Here is a 17,467-nt window from a genome sequence, read left to right on the forward strand (position 1 = left end):
AAGGGGAAAAAAATTATCCTACCTTCCTGGGGCCACGTGAAGAAGTAATCCTCCCCCAAACCTGCTATATGGTTATGTTACTACTGGCAGGGGCAATCAACCATTTGTAATAACTGTAAATGAGTCTTTCACATCACTGTGGAGGAATTTTACCCACTCTGCTTTGCAGAATATGCAGCAAACTGAGAAACCAGGAGGAGGCTAAATACTTTTTACAGCACTGAATTGGTTTACCGCCCTTTAATGTAAGCAAGATAGACTTTATATGCTAGAAAATGAGATTCATATGGATAATAACGATTTTTAAAAATAGTTGAGTGTTGAACTGCACACACAGACAGCAGGGGGCATCTGTTTCTGCTGTGGTGAACACCATACAAGCAAAAAGAGATCATGCTAAAGGATGTTGACTGACTCTTAGTCAGTGTGTTGCAACTCTGTTAAATGTGGACTCACAGACAGATTCACTCATTTCAGAGCAGAGGATATCACTGCCTTGCATGAACTTCATAACAAACATTTATAAAGCTGCTCGGAAATCAGGGAAAGACTTCAGTTCCCACAGTTTTATTCTCCTCTGGTTTAGTTTTAGTCTGAATTTGTCTTCAGTCTGACTTTGATGATAATCAGACTTCTCTGGTGAAATGACCCCCATCGCTCTGAGTTGTGTATTAGATTAGATTAGATTAGATTAGATGAAACTTTATTAATCCCTCGGGTGGGTTCCTCCGGGAAATTCAGTTTCCAGTAGCAAAGCACCGAAAGAAGTTGCATGTTACAGATACATTAAGGGGAATGAGAGTAAGGATATAAGCATATATACACATATATAGAAACAGAATATACAATATGGATAAATATTTACACAACTAACAGAAGAAGACGGCCGTAGTGATAGACAGAGCGGTTCCGAACGACAGCAACATCAGGAAGAAGGAACACAAGAAGCTGGAGAAATAAAAAGGCCTCAGTGAAGAGCTGGAGAAGATGTGGAGGATGAAGGTAACAGGAACAGCTAAGCGACTGCGCAGGACCCTCAAGCTCCCAGGCCTCTGGTAGATATTATCATATAATTATAAATTATTATTGTAAAATAAGTGGATTTTATAAATATCCTGAACAGAAATGTTAAGTTATTTAATTGCAAAGATGGTGACTAAAGTTTTAATTTCAGGTGGAAAAAATTAATTTTATAATTAAGGCATAAAAACTGTACTGGACCAAAATCAGAAATGTGCAGAGTGCAGCAAACAGGGGCGGTCCTAGCATGTTTGGTGCCCTAGGCTCTGCAGTCGTTCACTTTCCTGTTTCTCCGTATGAATAAAAGATACATAAGCTGAGAGTGTTTCTCAAAACTGGGTTGTTCGTTTTAATCTCTTTGTCTTGTTTTCAGAAAACATCAAATTTTAATGAATTTAAAATAATAATATTCTGCATGTACACCCATCAAATACATAATATTTTAGGTTGTTCATTTGATGTAAAACTGCTTCCAGGTTTGTTACACCAACTGTTTCACTTCATAGATGCTTTTCTGATCTAGTTATTTTTTTTCTGAAAATCTAAAATTTTACAATCCTACTATTTATCCTAATATGATTTATCCTAAGGTCCCAAAGAAGGATTTACTTACTTGGACTAACATGAACAAAGAAAAAAGTCAAAAAATGCTTGCAGCGTCTAGTGCTTTCAACTAGGACATTTTGTTTATTTATTATATGTATTAATTATATATAAAGTATTGAATTATTGCAGTCAACACTGAGAGGACATTTATTCTGTCGGCATCTGTAGCTCTAGTACCTCCAGTAGCCAGAGCTGGAGATTTTTATGAATGGGAGTCACTGGTAGGATCAAGAACAAGGGTGAGGGTGGTGTTGGCATTTGGAAAAAAAAAGTGAAAGAAAACATATGGCATTAATTCTATTTCAATTAAATGCTTATTTTGTATTATTTTATTATAATTTAACATCTACTTTACAACGGACAAAACACATGACATGCTGCGCAAAGTATTCCCTTGAGTGGGTAGTAGGTACATTTGTTGTTAGTATAACTCCAAAAATGGTGCTCCTGTGTGGTAACTCGCAAAAACAAAGAGAATTTTGTTTTTTCAAAGCAGTTTTATTTATTTAACTTCACTTCTGGACATAATTGGCAAGCTAGTGAAACAATAATCGGCATCTATCTGTATATTGTGAAAATGATGTTAAAAAAACAAAAACAAATAATCAACTCTGAACAACCTTTCCAAATAATTCATACATCACATAGTCACATGACATTTTCCCTTTCCACCTTTCAGACACAAATTAGCAAGCACAATGCAAGAAGAAAGGAAAAACTACTTCACACTCAAGTCAAGTCTCAACAAATCATGTCTGAGATACTTCAGTTTATTTAGAAAAACATAATTTTGTTTAGTAATCACCAGTCCACTCCAGCTAAGTTCAGTGAATAGGAAAAAAAACAAACAAACTTTGGTTTCCAAACAGACTGCAATGTGGAAACAAAAGAAGAAAGTGTGTGAGGCATTCTCAGACACAGAATTACAAAATTTTGCAAAATCAAGAAACAAATTCAGGGCTGGCAGTCAACCATAATAACCAGCTGGATGGACGTAAGCTGTGACACAGATTTGGAGGATAACTTTGGTCTGCTTCCTTACCGGCCTCTCTCCACACTGACAACTAGGCCTATTATAAAAAGAACATAATGGGTTGAACCTTCAGTGAAGCATCAAATCCAAGTGATGTAATTGGTTTACCAGCACAATGGAAACACATAATTATATAAAATCACATTTAGAGAAAGCATAATATTTTAGGTTCTTCCCATCTTAGGAACACACTGGAACATGTCAGCTTTGCTGGTTGTTTTTCATTTTTACCCCCTCACGTTACTATTTTATGTTTGGTATAATAACTAAAAAGTAAAACTGGCTTTTTGAAATGGATTTTGATTTAATATTATGAATATTGAAAGAAACAGAAAATACGAAAGGGATAACAGAATTTTTGAATTGTAAATATAAAAGCACTAATAGAAAAAAAGCCCCAATTGAAGTCTAAGGAGAACCCAAGAGTTGACATCACAGTGGAACTGTGAAAACCGGAGTAATGTCTTCATAAACTGCACTGTGAAGAGTGAAGAAGATAGATTAGATGAGGATTGAATATGTTTATAGATGGAGTACTGAAACACATCTATTGGAGATTATGTGTCGGAATTTCAGGGGACCACGCCTCCAAACACGCTCCTTCCGGTTGTCATCTATATAGGTTCCCCCAGTTTTGCAAGCTGTTCATTCTTGTTTATGTGCCTCACCCTCCCTCCCTCCCTCCCTCCCTCCCTCCTTGTTCTCAATTATTTAACTTCTTCACACTTATTTAGTGCATGGGGATCTGCCAGGCCCGGGAGCCATCGCCAAACCACTTCGAGGCCTTCCCCAAACCGCAGCTCAATTCATGTCCTAGCATTCACCTTTACCCACTAAACGCTTTCAAACCTAAAATGAGGAAGTCGGCCCAACTAGTGAATCCGCCCTTTGGCGGACATATGTATGACAAGAAAACATTAATCATGTTCTTAATAATTGGAGGTTGTGGGTGCATGAGGTGTGGCAGGTGGTGGGCCAGAACCATCTCCCAGGCATCCACCAGATGGACATTCAATCCTTTGAATATAGCCTTGAGTGCCTTTAGCCGCTGAAAAGTGTACCAGTCGCTGTTAACAAATGCGCCAAGAATTGTATAAGGTTTGGGATTTCCAGTCCGAATGACAACCACTGTGCCTGGAGCCCTGGACAGTAGCCGTACCACTGCACTGCGGATGGACATCAGTCGACGGATGTAGAACCCAATAGGGAAATTGTCAAAGTGTGCCCAGATGCCAAAAACTACTACAGTGTTACTGCCTCCAACCACATTGTCCAGCTCATTGGCAATATAATGCAGCTCCAGGGATGGGACACTGACAGTACGTAGAGGAGGACCATGGGTGCGGTACCTTACAAAGATGTTATTCGCATAGTCCAGGGCCGGTAAAGGTCCAATTGATTTGGGGCTATGAAGGTTAAACTCCTTTAGATCTAAAAGAATTCCAAAGGGAATAAGTTAAACTACATAAATAAAATAGTGTGAATAAATTATTGTTCTTTGCCAGAAAGGTTTGCAGAGCAGCTACCTGGTAGTGCTGCATTAAGGTACTCAAACCACTGCCTCATTGTGGAGTCTCCATACATATGGACCAGCTTTCCTTTCAGACACTGAGTGATGGCTGAGGAAGTGTTGAACTGATGAACGGTAGTGCCACCTAGTGCTCGCCACACACCCTGGTAGTAATAGCCAGACGGTTCAGACTCCACACTGCTGCTGCTCACCTCTGACTGACCTGGAAAGCAGTAAAACAGACAATTGTGTGTGTTTTTTACTTAATATGAAAAAGAAACAAACAAAGTCTATTCTTAACCTGTTTGTAGCAATAAAACTTGCAATAAAACAGCTGGTTAACCATCTGGCATTCTGGGCACGACGCACACCAGCGGCGCACGTCGGCCCAAATTCCCGGCCAATAGAATCGGGCCATTATGCGCTCCAGAGTTTTCTCACAGCCCAAATGCCCTGCCATGGGGTTCGAATGAGCCGCCTGAAAAATCGTTTCCCGGCGGCTTTGCGACACCAACAACTGGGTGCGGATCTCATTAGTGTGAGTGTCGCGGCTCACTCGATAAAGCCGATCGTTCCGCAATTGGAAATGAGGGTAAGTCCGCGCAGCGTCAGGGCGCACCAAGCGACCATCAATATCTATCACTTGGTCATAGGCTGAGCATAGGGTGTCGTCCCGAGACTGCTCTAGTGGAAAATCTTCCGTGGGGTGCATAACGGGAGGCAGTGGGGCTTCTGTAGAAGTCCCGTCCACCTCCTCCCCCCCAGAGTCTGTGTCAGTCGACCCCACATCACTGCTCAGCGCCGCGCAAACATCACACGAATTTACAGACCGCGATCGCATCCCCGCGTACTGCCCCAATAAGCTGTGGAACCAATCCGTGCCCAAAATAAGGGGATGCGACAGGCGCGAGCTAACCGCCACCTTAACTCTATGCGTTTTGCCCCTGAATTTCAACAACAGCGACACAACCGGGTACTTGTGAATATCCCCATGCACACATTTCACCTCCACCCACTCTGCTTCCAACAATGCCCTGGGGCGAACCAAGCTTTGGTGAACCAGGGTCTGGGTACAGCCCGTGTCCACCAAAGCATGGCGTATACCCCCGTGACACCTGACGAGCCCAGTTGTAAGTAAGCTATTAAGACTCGACTGTACACCGTGTTCGTGTTTTCCTCCGAAACAATAAGTTCCGTTGGAGCAGCCTTTCAACGCCTGTCTCTGTCTCTCGCAAGCAAAGTTGACCCAGACAACAAAGTAAAGCTATTTTTCGGCTACGAGCCGACAGGGAACCAGACGTATTAGCCAGAGGTCCCTTTACTACGGTTCGGAGCCGCGCACCTTCAGCAACAGTAATAAATCACACAGCAATAGTACATTCACGTAGTTGTAAAAAGCATGATAATATATTAAGTAATCCAAAGTATTCAGAATACGTTACTGTCATTGAGTAACGTAACAGAATACGTTACAGAATTCATTTTGGGGCATGTATTCTGTATTCTGTAATGGAATACATTTTAAAAGTAACCTTCGCAACACTGCCGGGGGCAGACTGAAGGTCACCATCTGCGTGTCCACGGACAGCAGCGGCAGCAGCCTGGGAGCCCACTCCTCTTCAGGCCACCGGCAGGCAAGCGCCGTGGCCTGTAACGTCTCCAGAAACGTCAGGGGATCCTCCCCATCACCCATCCGGTGCGAAGATCCGGCGGGGGGCCCGACATGACAACACACACCAGGGTTTTGGCACCACTTGTGACACAGGACTCACACACACACATGTTATGCTTAGTGTCTTTTTATTTTGACAATAATCTGCGTTTTTTTTGGCACCCGCCTTGAACGCAGCCACTCCGTCTCTCTGCCAGCATCATCTGCTCCATCTCACTGTGGGAACACAAAAAGACATCTCCCTCATTAAAGCAGTCCTGTACACCTGTTGCCTCCCCGCCTCCATGCCGCCCAGAGAGCTCACCGTGTCACCCCTCCTCTGCAGCAGGCCAACAAACCACACCCCCGCCACACTGGCCATTTTCGACTTTTATCATATCCCATATGCCTTCCCATAGGGTTATATGGGCGGGCTGCCTGGAAAATCATTTCCCGGCAGCTTTTTGGCACCAACAAGTGGGTGTGTTGGTATTCTGTGTGAGTGTCTGGACTCACTCAATACAGTCTATCTCTAATCAGTAGAGAATGTGTAAATGTCAGTTCTGTGTCAGGGTGCACCATGTGAACATCAATTTTTATTACTTAATCAAAGGCTAAGCATAGGGTGTCAACACGAGACTGCTCACATGCAGTGTTGGGAAGGTTACTTTTAAAATGTATTCCATTACAGAATACAGAATACATGCCCCAAAATGTATTCTGTAACTTCCGTTACGTTACTCAATGACAGTAACGTATTCTGAATACTTTGGATTACTTAATATATTATCATGCTTTTTACAACAACGTGAATGCACTATTGCTGTGTGATTTATTACTATTACTGAAGGTCCGCGACTCCGAACTGTAGTAAAGGGACCTCTGACTAATACGGCGGGGTCCCTGTCGGCTCGTAGCCGAAAAATAGCTTTACTTTGTTGTGTGGGTCAACTTTTCTTGTGAGAGACAGAGAGAGGCGTTGAAAGACTGCTCCAACGGAACTTATTGTTTTCGGAGGAAAACACGAACACGGTGTACAGTCGAGTCTTAATAGCTTACTTACAACTGGGCTCGTCAGGCACTCTTCTTGGCTGAAGTGGTTATTATTATATTTACATGCTTCCAGCTCCCGTTTTTCCTCCATGACAACTCGTACCTTTCCACTCCCCTTTTTCTCCCTCCTCGCGCTCACAGACCCATAACGTGTATGGCAGTCCATTCTCCCTGCAACACGGACTACACTGCCCATGATGCTACATTCTTTAGAGCTATGCTTGTAGCATTCTGCCTGTTAGCTTAGCACAACAACAACAACGAAAAGGCGCTCTCTCACCCAGGAAACACACAGTCGCAGAGAGAGAGAGAGCGTCGCCCTGTAACCATGGCAACCGTAACGCTGCCGCCTGGAACAACAGAACATAGCTGTCAAACAAAACCCAAACAGTCCTGACCCGCGACAAAATGAAACAGGAAAGTACCGCAGTGTAATCCATTTATTTCAACAAAGTAACTGTATTCTGAATACCACCTTTTTAAACGGTAACTGTAACGAAATACAGTTACTCATATTTTGTATTTTAAATACGTAACGGCGGTACATGTATTCCGTTACTCCCCAACACTGCTCACATGTAATTAATTGATTTGAGATTCAGCTTCAGATGCAGAAAAAAACAGGATTACTCCCTGAAATCTGCAAATGTGCTCTTCAGTTAAGGGCCTCCAAACAACAAAAGTCCTCCAGAAGGCACAGCACCAGCTGCTCAATTAACGGGTGAGATAAACACATTTTAGCATCAATGTACTAAAAAGAAGCAGAGCAAATATGTATGAAAGTTTCAACCTGTCTCAGCAATGCAATACCCCCCAGCATGGATGCTGGGGGTATCAACATGGAAGAGAGAAAGCAATCGCATTGCTTGGTAATGACAACAACTTATCATCCTTCTGGCAAAAAAGGGTAAGTGCGCAGTTTTGCTAAACCAGAGGGACTATAGTGATAAAACTTTGTCACTGCTCAGTGACCAAAATACTTGTGAGCCCCTGAAGCGAGACCCAAGAAGTGGTTAGAGGAAGAGGGTGATAGATGACATTTAGAACAAGACAATGCTTTTGGCCGGACCTCATACCACAGGCTATAAACAGGAAATCTACACCAAGTCTGTATGGTTTACCAAAGATACATAAACAGGGTGCACCTTTAAGACCGATTGTCTGTATGATCACCTCGGTCACCTATAACATCTTCAGGTTTCTGGCTTCGATCCTCAACCCGTTCGTTGGCAGCTCTGAACACCTCATCCAGAACACTTTGGATTTTCTTAGGAAGGTGAGAGATGACATTATGGAGGCAGATAAAACCATGGTCTCGTAAAATTTTACATCTCGCTTCATTTGTGTTCCAGTCACTGAAGCAGTGGAGGTATTTCGTAAGAGATTACAGGACGACCCCACCTTAGTAATAGGACCACTCTCAGCACTGACCAAGTGTGTTTGCTTTTAGAACTGTGTCTGAATTCCACCTATTTCACATACGACGGTCAATACTACAAGGAGAATTATGGGTGCACGATGGCTTCCCCAGTTTCACCCATTGCAGTCAATTTGTTAATGGTGAGTGAGAAAGAGAGCTCTGCTGTCCTACACTGGAACACCATAAAATCATTGGTTCAGGCATCCATCTGTTCTCTCCTGCTTATTCTTTTCAGGGTCCTGGGGGGGCTGGAGCCTATTCCAGTTAGGTCGAGAGGCAGGGTATACCCTTGACTTGTCGCCAGTCTGTCACAGGGCTAACACATGGAGACGAACAACCATTTGCACCCAGATTCACACACACATTCACTATTATGGGCAATTTAGAATGACCAATTAACTGAACCCTACATACTGCATGTCTTTGGACTGTGAGAGGAAGCTGCAGTACCTGGAAAGAACCAATGCAAACACGGGGAGAAAATGTAAACTCTAGACAGAAAGGCCCCAACCATGTGTCGGAATTGAACCCAGGACCTTTTTACCTTCTTGCTAATCATCGCACCACCATGCTGCCTCGTTCAGGCATGTTGGTGAAAATCAACTCTCAAGACTTACTGGACGACATCCGACTGCTACGTTCATCTCAAAGGAATGTAAAGGACTGCTGTGCTTTTGTGTTCACGGAAACATGGCTCAGCGACAGTGTCCCGGACCGCGCCATTCAGCTCGACCAGCTAACATGCTACCGTGCTGACAGAGTCATCGTCGCAGGAGGTAAGACCCGCGGGGGAGGACTTTGTGTTTACATCAATGATGCCTGGTGTCGCGATGCTGTTGCGGTCTGCAAACACTGCTCACCAGTGCTGGAGTTAATGGTTATTAAGTGCCGGCCATTCTATCTACCGAGGGAATATACAGCCATACTACTGTGCGCTGTGTACATCCCTCCCTCCTCCAATGTCAACAACAGGAATGAGGCACTGAATGAACTGTACCAGCACATCAGTGAGCAGCAGACAGCCCATCCTGATGCTTTTCTCATCCTGGCTGGGGATTTCAATCATGCAGACTTAAAGTGCGTGTTTCCAAAAATACAACAACACATTGACTTTCCAACAAGGGGAAATAACACACTGGACTTTGTTTACACCACCCAGAGAGGAGCTTACAAAGCTTTTCCCCTCCCCCACCTCGGCGCCTCAGACCATATCACTGTCATGCTAATGCCTGCCTACAGACCGCTCGTTAAAGTCACCAAACCGGTTCGTAAGCAGATAAAAGTGTGGCCAGAAGGGTCTTCAGAGGCTTTACAGGACTGCTTCAACACCACAGACTGGAACATGTTTAAGCAGGCTGCCACCTATAACAACACCACTGACCTCCAGGAGTACGCAGAGACTGTTACTGCCTACATCAACAAGTGTATTGAGGATGTAACAGTCACGAAAACCATAACTGTCCGGGCCAATCAAAAACCATGGATGACAGGAGAGGTCTACAGGCTGCTGAAAGCTCGGAATGTTGCCTTCAGAGATGGAGACGAGGCAAGCCTGAGGACAGCTAGGGCCAACCTTTCCCGTGGCATCAGAGAGGCTAAGAGACAGTACTCCAGGAAAATATCGCATCACTTCAAAGACAGCAGAGACTCACGGAGCCTGTGGCGGGGCATTCAGACCATCACAGATTACAAGCCCCCACCACAGACCTGTGATAGCACTATCCCCCTGCTGAACGAGCTGAACACTTTCTTTGCTCGCTTTGAAGTCCAAAACAGCACCACTGCACAGAAGACCCCACCCCCTCCTGGTGACCAGGTGATGACCCTGTCCCCGGACAGCGTGAGGAGATCCCTCAGCAGGATCAATGCACGTAAAGCTCCGGGTCCTGACAACATTCCTGGTCGTGTACTGAGAGACTGTGCAGTGGAACTCACTGATGTCTTCACAGACATCTTCAACATATCACTCATCCAGGCTGTCGTCCCCACATGTTTTAAAGCCACCACAATCATTCCGGTTCCAAAAAAGTCATCTCCCTCCTGCTTTAATGACTACCGTCCTGTTGCACTTACTCCCATCCTGATGAAGTGCTTCGAACGACTAGTCATGCAACACATCAAGACTGTCCTGCCCCCCTCCCTGGATCCCTTCCAGTTTGCGTATCGGCCCAACCGCTCAACCGATGATGCCATCTCCACTGCACTCCACTCAGCACTCACACACCTGGACAATAAAGACTCATATGTTCGAATGCTGTTCATAGATTTCAGTTCAGCATTCAACACTATAATCCCCCAACAGCTCACCCAAAAACTGGTCCAGCTGGGGCTCAACACCTCACTGTGCAACTGGCTGTTGGATCTCCTCACCGGAAGACCTCAAGCAGTACGGGTCGGCAGTAACACATCCAGCACCATCATTTTAAACACGGGGGCCCCGCAGGGATGTGTGCTGAGCCCCCTCCTCTTCACTCTGCTGACCCATGACTGCACTCCATCATACAGCTCCAACCTCTTCATCAAGTTTGCGGACGACACAACGGTGGTGGGTCTCATTAGCAACAGGGATGAGACCGACTACAGAAGTGAGGTGAGACGCCTGGCCACGTGGTGTGCTGACAACAATCTCTCTCTGAATGTGGAGAAGACAAAGGAGATTGTTGTGGACTTCAGGAGAATGCACACCCAACATGCTCCTCTGACCATTGACGGAGCGTCTGTGGAGAGAGTGAGCAGCACCAAGTTCTTGGGTGTGCACATCACAGAGGATCTCTCCTGGACGTACAACACCACAGCACTGGCCAAGAAATCACAGCAGCGTCTCTTCTTTCTCCACAAACTAAGAAGAGCAGGAGCACCAGCCCCCATCATGCACACTTTCTACAGAGGCACCATCGAGAGCATCCTGTCGAGCTGCATCACTGTGTGGTTTGGAGCCTGCAATGCGTCCTGTCATAGAACCCTCCAACGCATAGTGAGAGCTGCAGAGAGGATCATTGGTGTCTCTCTCCCCTCCCTCCAGGACATTTACAGCACCCGTCTCACTAAAAAAGCCCTTTGCATAGCGGCTGATCCCACGCACCCAATGCAAAGCTTCTTCAAGCTGCTGCCGTCGGGGAGGAGACTGCGGAGTCTCCAGGCCAGGACCAGCAGGCTGAAGGACAGCTTCATCCATCAGGCTGTCAGGAAGCTTAACTCCCTCCCGATTCTGCCCCCTCTCCCCTCTCTCCTCCACGGTCTCACTGAACTCTGTCACACACACTCACACACATACACTCTCTGACTCACTCACTGGCCTGCACCAGTTACCAGTCACTTTGTGGAGCATTGGACTGCCATTACCTCATAAGACTTTGTTGTTACACTATCTCTTACCGTACATTACTAAATCTCCATTTGCACTATTTGCCTATCTGCACTACTCTGCCTGGTTTGCACTCAATGTCATTTACCCTTATATTGTATATTGTATAGCTTTCTTGTTATATGTAAAATTGTATTATATTATTTAATTTTATTTAATTTTTTTTACTTTAAAATATTTCACTTGCATTTTTAATCACTCTTATATTTAAATGTTCATTTTCTATTTTATCTAGGGATTGAGAGTAACGAAGTTTCTATTCTCTGTATGTCCTGTACATGTGGCAGAATTGACAATAAAGTTGACTTTGACTTTGACTTACCACAATTCACTGATCACATTTAGTTGGTGGACCGATACATCATGTTCACCAAGGAGAAAGGTGGCAGGTTAGCCTTCTTGTGAGGCTTCCACAAGTAATGATGGACATTTAAAACTTGATGTGTACCATAAAGTAACCCATACAAATAAGTATTTAAAGTTTGACCATTGGCGTACAAACTGGATGTCATCGCACTGTGAGACAGAGTGAAAACCATCCCCACAGAGAGGCCAGGGAAGCTATGGAGATGAAGATTAAGATATAGATGTTAGCAGTAAGATTTGTATTTTTACCTTTCTGTTTTGGCAAAACAGTGACACAGGAAGGTCCTGAAGCTGGAATGGAGACTTTCATGTTTACGCGGCTGAGGAAAGTACACACATTACAATCTTTTCACAAAAATTGTAAAGTATTAAAATGATTTTTAAACTAGAGAGATGTACTAGATACAGTGAATCATATTCAAATTTTTATCATTGTCATATTTAGGTAACAATGGCACATCACTACTGACAATGAAAATTTTAGGCTCAGTAGGCAGCAAACATAGCTTGAGTTATAAACTACCAATCATTAAGCTTCAGACCAGATAGAGAAAATATGGAACATTTTTCCAGGTAGCAAGCTACATAATTCCCTCTCTAGCAAATATTAAAAAGTGAGGGAATTTATTTTATGTGTTTTGAAAGCATATGCAGAGTAGCCCTAATTTTCCCTTGTATTAGTTTAGATATGATTTTAGTAACTCTAGAAATTGAACACCACAGGTAATGCTCACCTCTGGAAAAGCTTCTCCATGGTTGTCAGGCTTGCTTTATATCCTCCATTGTAGTTGGTGATCCTGGTGTCACAACTCATATTTGCTGGCTTATAGCAGAACCATGGCTCACCTGTACGTAAATCAGTGTAGTTGCACACAGGCTGGGTTGGACGTAAACATACGTTACAGGTGGTTGTTCTAGTGAGCAAGCTCGAGCGGAACTGACTCTTGAAGTAGATCCTGTCGGGTTCTTCTATGTTCACCCTGCGCAACTCTGTGACTGCCTCACTGGGATGAACAAGTGTCACCTGGTAGGACAAATAATCAAAGTTTTGAAATTTGGGTCTCACAGAAGTATATATAATATGGATCTGGCACATGGTGCTGTTAAATATTATTAAGCAAGCCAGAGCTTCATTTTGCTACAGCAAATGTGAAGTTGTTAATATAAATAGTCCCTGCAGGCCAGGATAGGTCTGAACCTTTGATCTGGCACCAGGAAGCATCCAGTCTCCTGAAGTGTCACCTCTTATTCCTGTGACCATTAGCTTTCTTTAATCTGAGGCCTCCCGCATCCTGGGGAGACTGCACGTCCATGAATCCACACACAACCTGAGCCACTTGCACACACCTGTGGGTCCCGTGCACCTTGACCCTGAAGGTGAGTCCGAGCCTGTTTCCTATCCCAGATGAGTCCAAGCCTCCCATGTATTTTGAGCCTGAGACTGTCCACCTCCACTGCTCATCATCTGCCAAGTTTCCAATGCCACATAATTTCCTTAAGGATTAAGTAAGTATCCTGAATCTGAAGGGATTCTGCCTGCCTCCTCCATCATTGAGTTGTTGTATTGTAATATCCACCCCCCGCCCAGGAGAAGGCTTAACACTAACCAACAGGACATAGCGGTGGTAGACAAACTGAAGAAGAAGGCCGTAGTGATAGATGTAGCGATTCCGAATGACAGCCACATCAGGAAGGAATATGAGAAGCTGGAGAAATACCAAGGGCTCAGAGCTCAGAGAACAGCTTGAGAAGATGTGGAGGGGGAAGGCAACAGTGGTCCCAGTGGTAATCGGAGCACTAGGTGCAGGGAACAGCTAAGAGACCCTGTCTTCAATAAGAATTGTTGGCATTGGTGCTTTAGCATAACATCAAGTATGTAGTCATTAAGTGTCTCTTAAAGCTAAGTGCCTCATTATCCAGTTAAATATTGCTACTACAGAAATATTAGTCATCACAGAGTGATGTGCTATTTTCTTAATCACTTATCTTTGCTCATACACTTATTTTATTGTCCAGCTATCAACATAAAGAATGTGAGGCCCTTGACTACTAAAATACACACATTTTATTTTATTTTATTTTTAGTTTTTTATTTCTATTTTATTAGTACTAGTCTTGTTATTTTTTGTTATTATTTTTTTCTGTTTATTTCATTATCATTTCAGTTGATGCAACAATAAACTTCACAAATATGGGATAAATTAAGCATTCCTATCTTAAATCTGCTAGCAACTACAAATTGTTAGATTCTAATATTATTTTATGCCATGTTATACCCCGAATTAAAGATTGTGAATTATTATGTAGTTTTAGTTTGCATTATTCTCCTGAATTAGAAGAAGTTGATAACTATTACATTAGTTAAACTGATTTGCATTACATTAAATTGCTGACTTGTTGTGAATGAATGATATTGTTTTATGATGCATTATACTGCTGAGTTATAAGAAATACTGTTCGCAGAAGGTTATTGTCTAATTTGTCTGAGTAGAAGAGAACAGAGTGTGCCAAGGTCGTAGCTCAGGCGCTGTGTGAGAGAAAGCATGTGAATGTTTAGGCTTTGTATGATAAGGTGGAGGCACCAGAGGCTATAAAAGTTTGAGCAATGCTCCACCATTTTGAGATTTTGAGGCTGTCTGCATACAGTGTCCATCTCCCACGCGTGTGTTCATTAAAATCATCGTTTGACTCAACCCGGCCGGACCAGTGTTGTTATTGTGGTTTTTTCTCTTGTTTCCATCCCCAATTTTGAACTCGTAACAGCTTGGGGGCTCGTCCTGTGGTATTGGGGTGGAATTTAAAAGTTTGGACGGTCCGAGGTTGTCGAACGGACAGGCACGAGCCAGTGGTCTGATGTGAGTGGACAAAAGCCGGCTTATCTAAAGGTAAGGCACTACCTGTTGAATTATTTCCAAAGTGTGCCAAATTGGATATGACTAAATTAAAGTCTACTCACTGAAATTACTGGTAGAGGGTCTGTTTTGATTTTGATGAGAATCACCGTGTGTTATGCAGTTAAAGTTGCTTAAGAGTATTAAATGAAGTTGAAAAAGTATGAAAGTAATAATGTTGGGTTTGAGTCCCTGGATATTGAGCTGAAGGCTCAGGTAGTTTGGTAGGGAAATTAGGACAGAAACTGTTCCAGAAGTAACAGAGACTGTTTAATTGGTCGTAAAAAAGTTATCTTTCTTCGGTGAGACCCGTTATGGTAAAATTTCTCAAAATCGGTTAGGTGAAAATTATTATAGGACGGCACCAGAAGTTGCTAAGAAGCACATAGCCCGGGGGTTACGCCCCCTCCTGGCCGTGGACGCGCGGTCTTGACCTGTCGGCGAACAGGGTTAGTTCAGTTTGGCTTATCTGTGGGGTACAGGGCATCCTGAAATAAGCTAGGAGTTACCGAGTCTCCTCATCGTTTAAAACGGTGTCATGTGCTTGTTTGGATACTGTTAAATTGAGTTAGGGATTTTAGAAATTAGGCCAGAAACTGTTCCAGAAGTAACAGATACTGTTTGATTGATTACAAAAAAGTTGGACTTTCTTCGGTTGGACCCGTTAACTTAAATTTGTCGAAATTGTGTAGGTTCTTTAGAGATTAGGCCATAGGCTGTTCCAGAAGTAACAGATACTGGTTGATTGATTACAAAAAAGTTGGACTTTCTTCGGTTGGACCCGTTATTTTAAATTTGTCGAAATTTGTTAGGTGCTGAATCTGTCAGGCCTGTCAGTGGTTGTAAATATAAGACGTCTTTTGTAATATAAAATAAAAGAATTTTGTCTGAGCTTTGTGTGACCCTGTGTGTGACGACAGCGCACAGCAGCGCTGCGAGCTATTTTTAGACTGTGTGTGAAGACGCAAATGAGCTGTGAGGCGCACAGAGGATTTTTGTTGCTGTTTAGCGTGTTTTTGAGTTTTATAATTTTGATTTGCAAACAATGATACATGCCTGTAAGTAAAACGCTGATTTTGCTGATTATGATACTACAAATAAGGTGTTGAATGACTAGGGTGTGAATGATGTTGGGTTTTAAAGCTGAAACTCAGAGAGGAGTGTGTTGGGAGACTGGCATGTAGTCTGCAGTGCAAAGGCGGGCGTCTTGCCTGCTGGTCTATTTAACAGTGATGAAAATGATATTAAATAAATCTCTCAGTGTGTTGATACAGGTGGCTACGGGGCTGGACCAACTGCCCCCACAAGCACAGCGGCCGAAGCAAATTATAGTAATGGAAACCAAACTCAGCAAGGATCAGCAGCTGTGGAAAAGACAGCAGGTAGCAGAGAATTAAAGGAGAAATTAAGAGAAGTTTTAACACATAAAATTGCGGCCGACAGACTTGTGGAGGTTGGGAAGGCGTCCGGAGCATCACAACAAAAAGGTGAAACAAAACACACAAGCAGAGTAATGTGAGAGAGAGGCACATGTTAGAGAAATGCTTCGTTTGAGTAAAGAACGTTAAATTAGCCCATTTACAAACGCACATACACGCAATGAAGAAACAGCTTACACCCATGAACACGTGAAGATTTTCCAGCAAGTAAAACAGTGAAACTTAACATACATCCGCCGTTAAATAATAAAGTTTATCCACTACTAACAAATAAACTCTCTGGGTTGCAGGACAACAACTTAACTTCAAAAAAAAAAAAAAAAAAAAATCACAACCAGTGATACACGACAAATTTAGTGGTTAATAAAAGTCAAATTGTGACATGTTTTCTGCTGATTGATTAATACAAGTGATTACTAAATGAAAGAAAATTCCAATTTTTGTGCTTTTAAACATGATCTTAAGAATTTTAACATGTACCTGTGTTGTCCTGTCAGCTTGGCGGGTCATGAGTGGATTATATGGAGAGAAAAAACAAAAAAGGGGGAGAGAAGGCTGACACAGGGCCTGGTCCCGTTGTTTCTCCCCTCTCTGAATAACGCAGCCAAAATAACATCATTTTCCTGTTCGTTTGTTTTTTGTTTGTCTTTATTTTGTTTTTTCTCTTTATGCTTGGTTACAGGCTGCTTTGTCGGCCCGGGAAGCCGAAGCTGACCCTGGATTCCTGCTCTCCCCTCTACCATCTTTGCTCTCTCCTCTACCATCTTTGATGTGACCCTGACCAAATGCTAAAGCAGCTGAACCCGCAACAACAACTTGAAAATGTCAACAGTGCTGCAGGAAAATGATCTCATGCAGCAGAGACGGAGAGAGTTAAATCCAAGGCCCGTTTCACTACACGGGGGAGATTTCTGTCAGCGTCTTTTCTTTCTGAGAAGACTGAGAAAGGCCCGGCTCCCACCACCGATTCTGACCACCTTCTATAGAGGAACTATCGAGAGCATCCTGAGCAGCTGTATCACTGTCTGGTTCGGGAACAGCACCATGCCGGACAGACAAGCTCTACAGAGGGTTGTGTAATCAGCTGAGCGCACCATCCGCTCCGAGCACCCGG

The 17,467-nt window shown here is 43.4% G+C and overlaps 1 protein-coding gene and 1 long non-coding RNA gene across 3 annotated transcripts; one reads left to right on the forward strand and one right to left on the reverse strand.

Annotated features, from left to right (window-relative positions):
* Positions 1–1,940: 1,940 nt before the first annotated feature.
* On the reverse strand, positions 1,941–14,265 carry LOC120720218 (NXPE family member 3-like). Of its 2 annotated transcripts, XM_040009851.1 has the most exons (5): positions 12,758–14,265; positions 12,273–12,343; positions 4,186–4,392; positions 3,541–4,090; positions 1,941–3,210 (listed from the first exon to the last, which is right to left on the reverse strand). In XM_040009851.1, the coding sequence occupies exons 1-5, from the start codon at positions 13,117–13,119 to the stop codon at positions 3,207–3,209; spliced, it is 1,194 nt and encodes a 397-aa protein (XP_039865785.1). In that variant the 5' UTR covers positions 13,120–14,265; the 3' UTR covers positions 1,941–3,206. The 2 variants fall into 2 exon arrangements, with proteins under 2 accessions (XP_039865785.1, XP_039865784.1); XM_040009850.1 differs by lacking the exon at positions 1,941–3,210 and having other exon boundaries at positions 3,355–4,090.
* On the forward strand, positions 7,521–17,446 carry LOC120720219. Its single transcript, XR_005692832.1, has 3 exons — positions 7,521–7,531; positions 9,726–9,728; positions 17,261–17,446. It is a non-coding gene; the product is annotated as an uncharacterized LOC120720219 (long non-coding RNA).
* Positions 17,447–17,467: the final 21 nt, after the last annotated feature.

The sequence above is a fragment of the Simochromis diagramma genome, unplaced genomic scaffold (assembly GCF_900408965.1).
Source record: "Simochromis diagramma unplaced genomic scaffold, fSimDia1.1 OVJJ01000566.1, whole genome shotgun sequence".
NCBI classification, from domain to species: Eukaryota; Metazoa; Chordata; class Actinopteri; order Cichliformes; family Cichlidae; genus Simochromis; species Simochromis diagramma.

Bases quoted from the DNA above. Each gene is read 5' to 3' on its own strand.
- LOC120720218 (XM_040009850.1), bottom strand. From the start codon at position 13,119: ATGTGCCAGATCCATATTATATATACTTCTGTGAGACCCAAATTTCAA. The intron at 4,393-12,272 runs GTAAAAATACAA...ACTGCTTTCCAG, and splicing joins TGTTTTGCCAAAACAGAAAG to GTCAGTCAGAGGTGAGCAGC. The intron at 4,091-4,185 runs GTAGCTGCTCTG...GAATTCTTTTAG, and splicing joins CCTTAATGCAGCACTACCAG to ATCTAAAGGAGTTTAACCTT.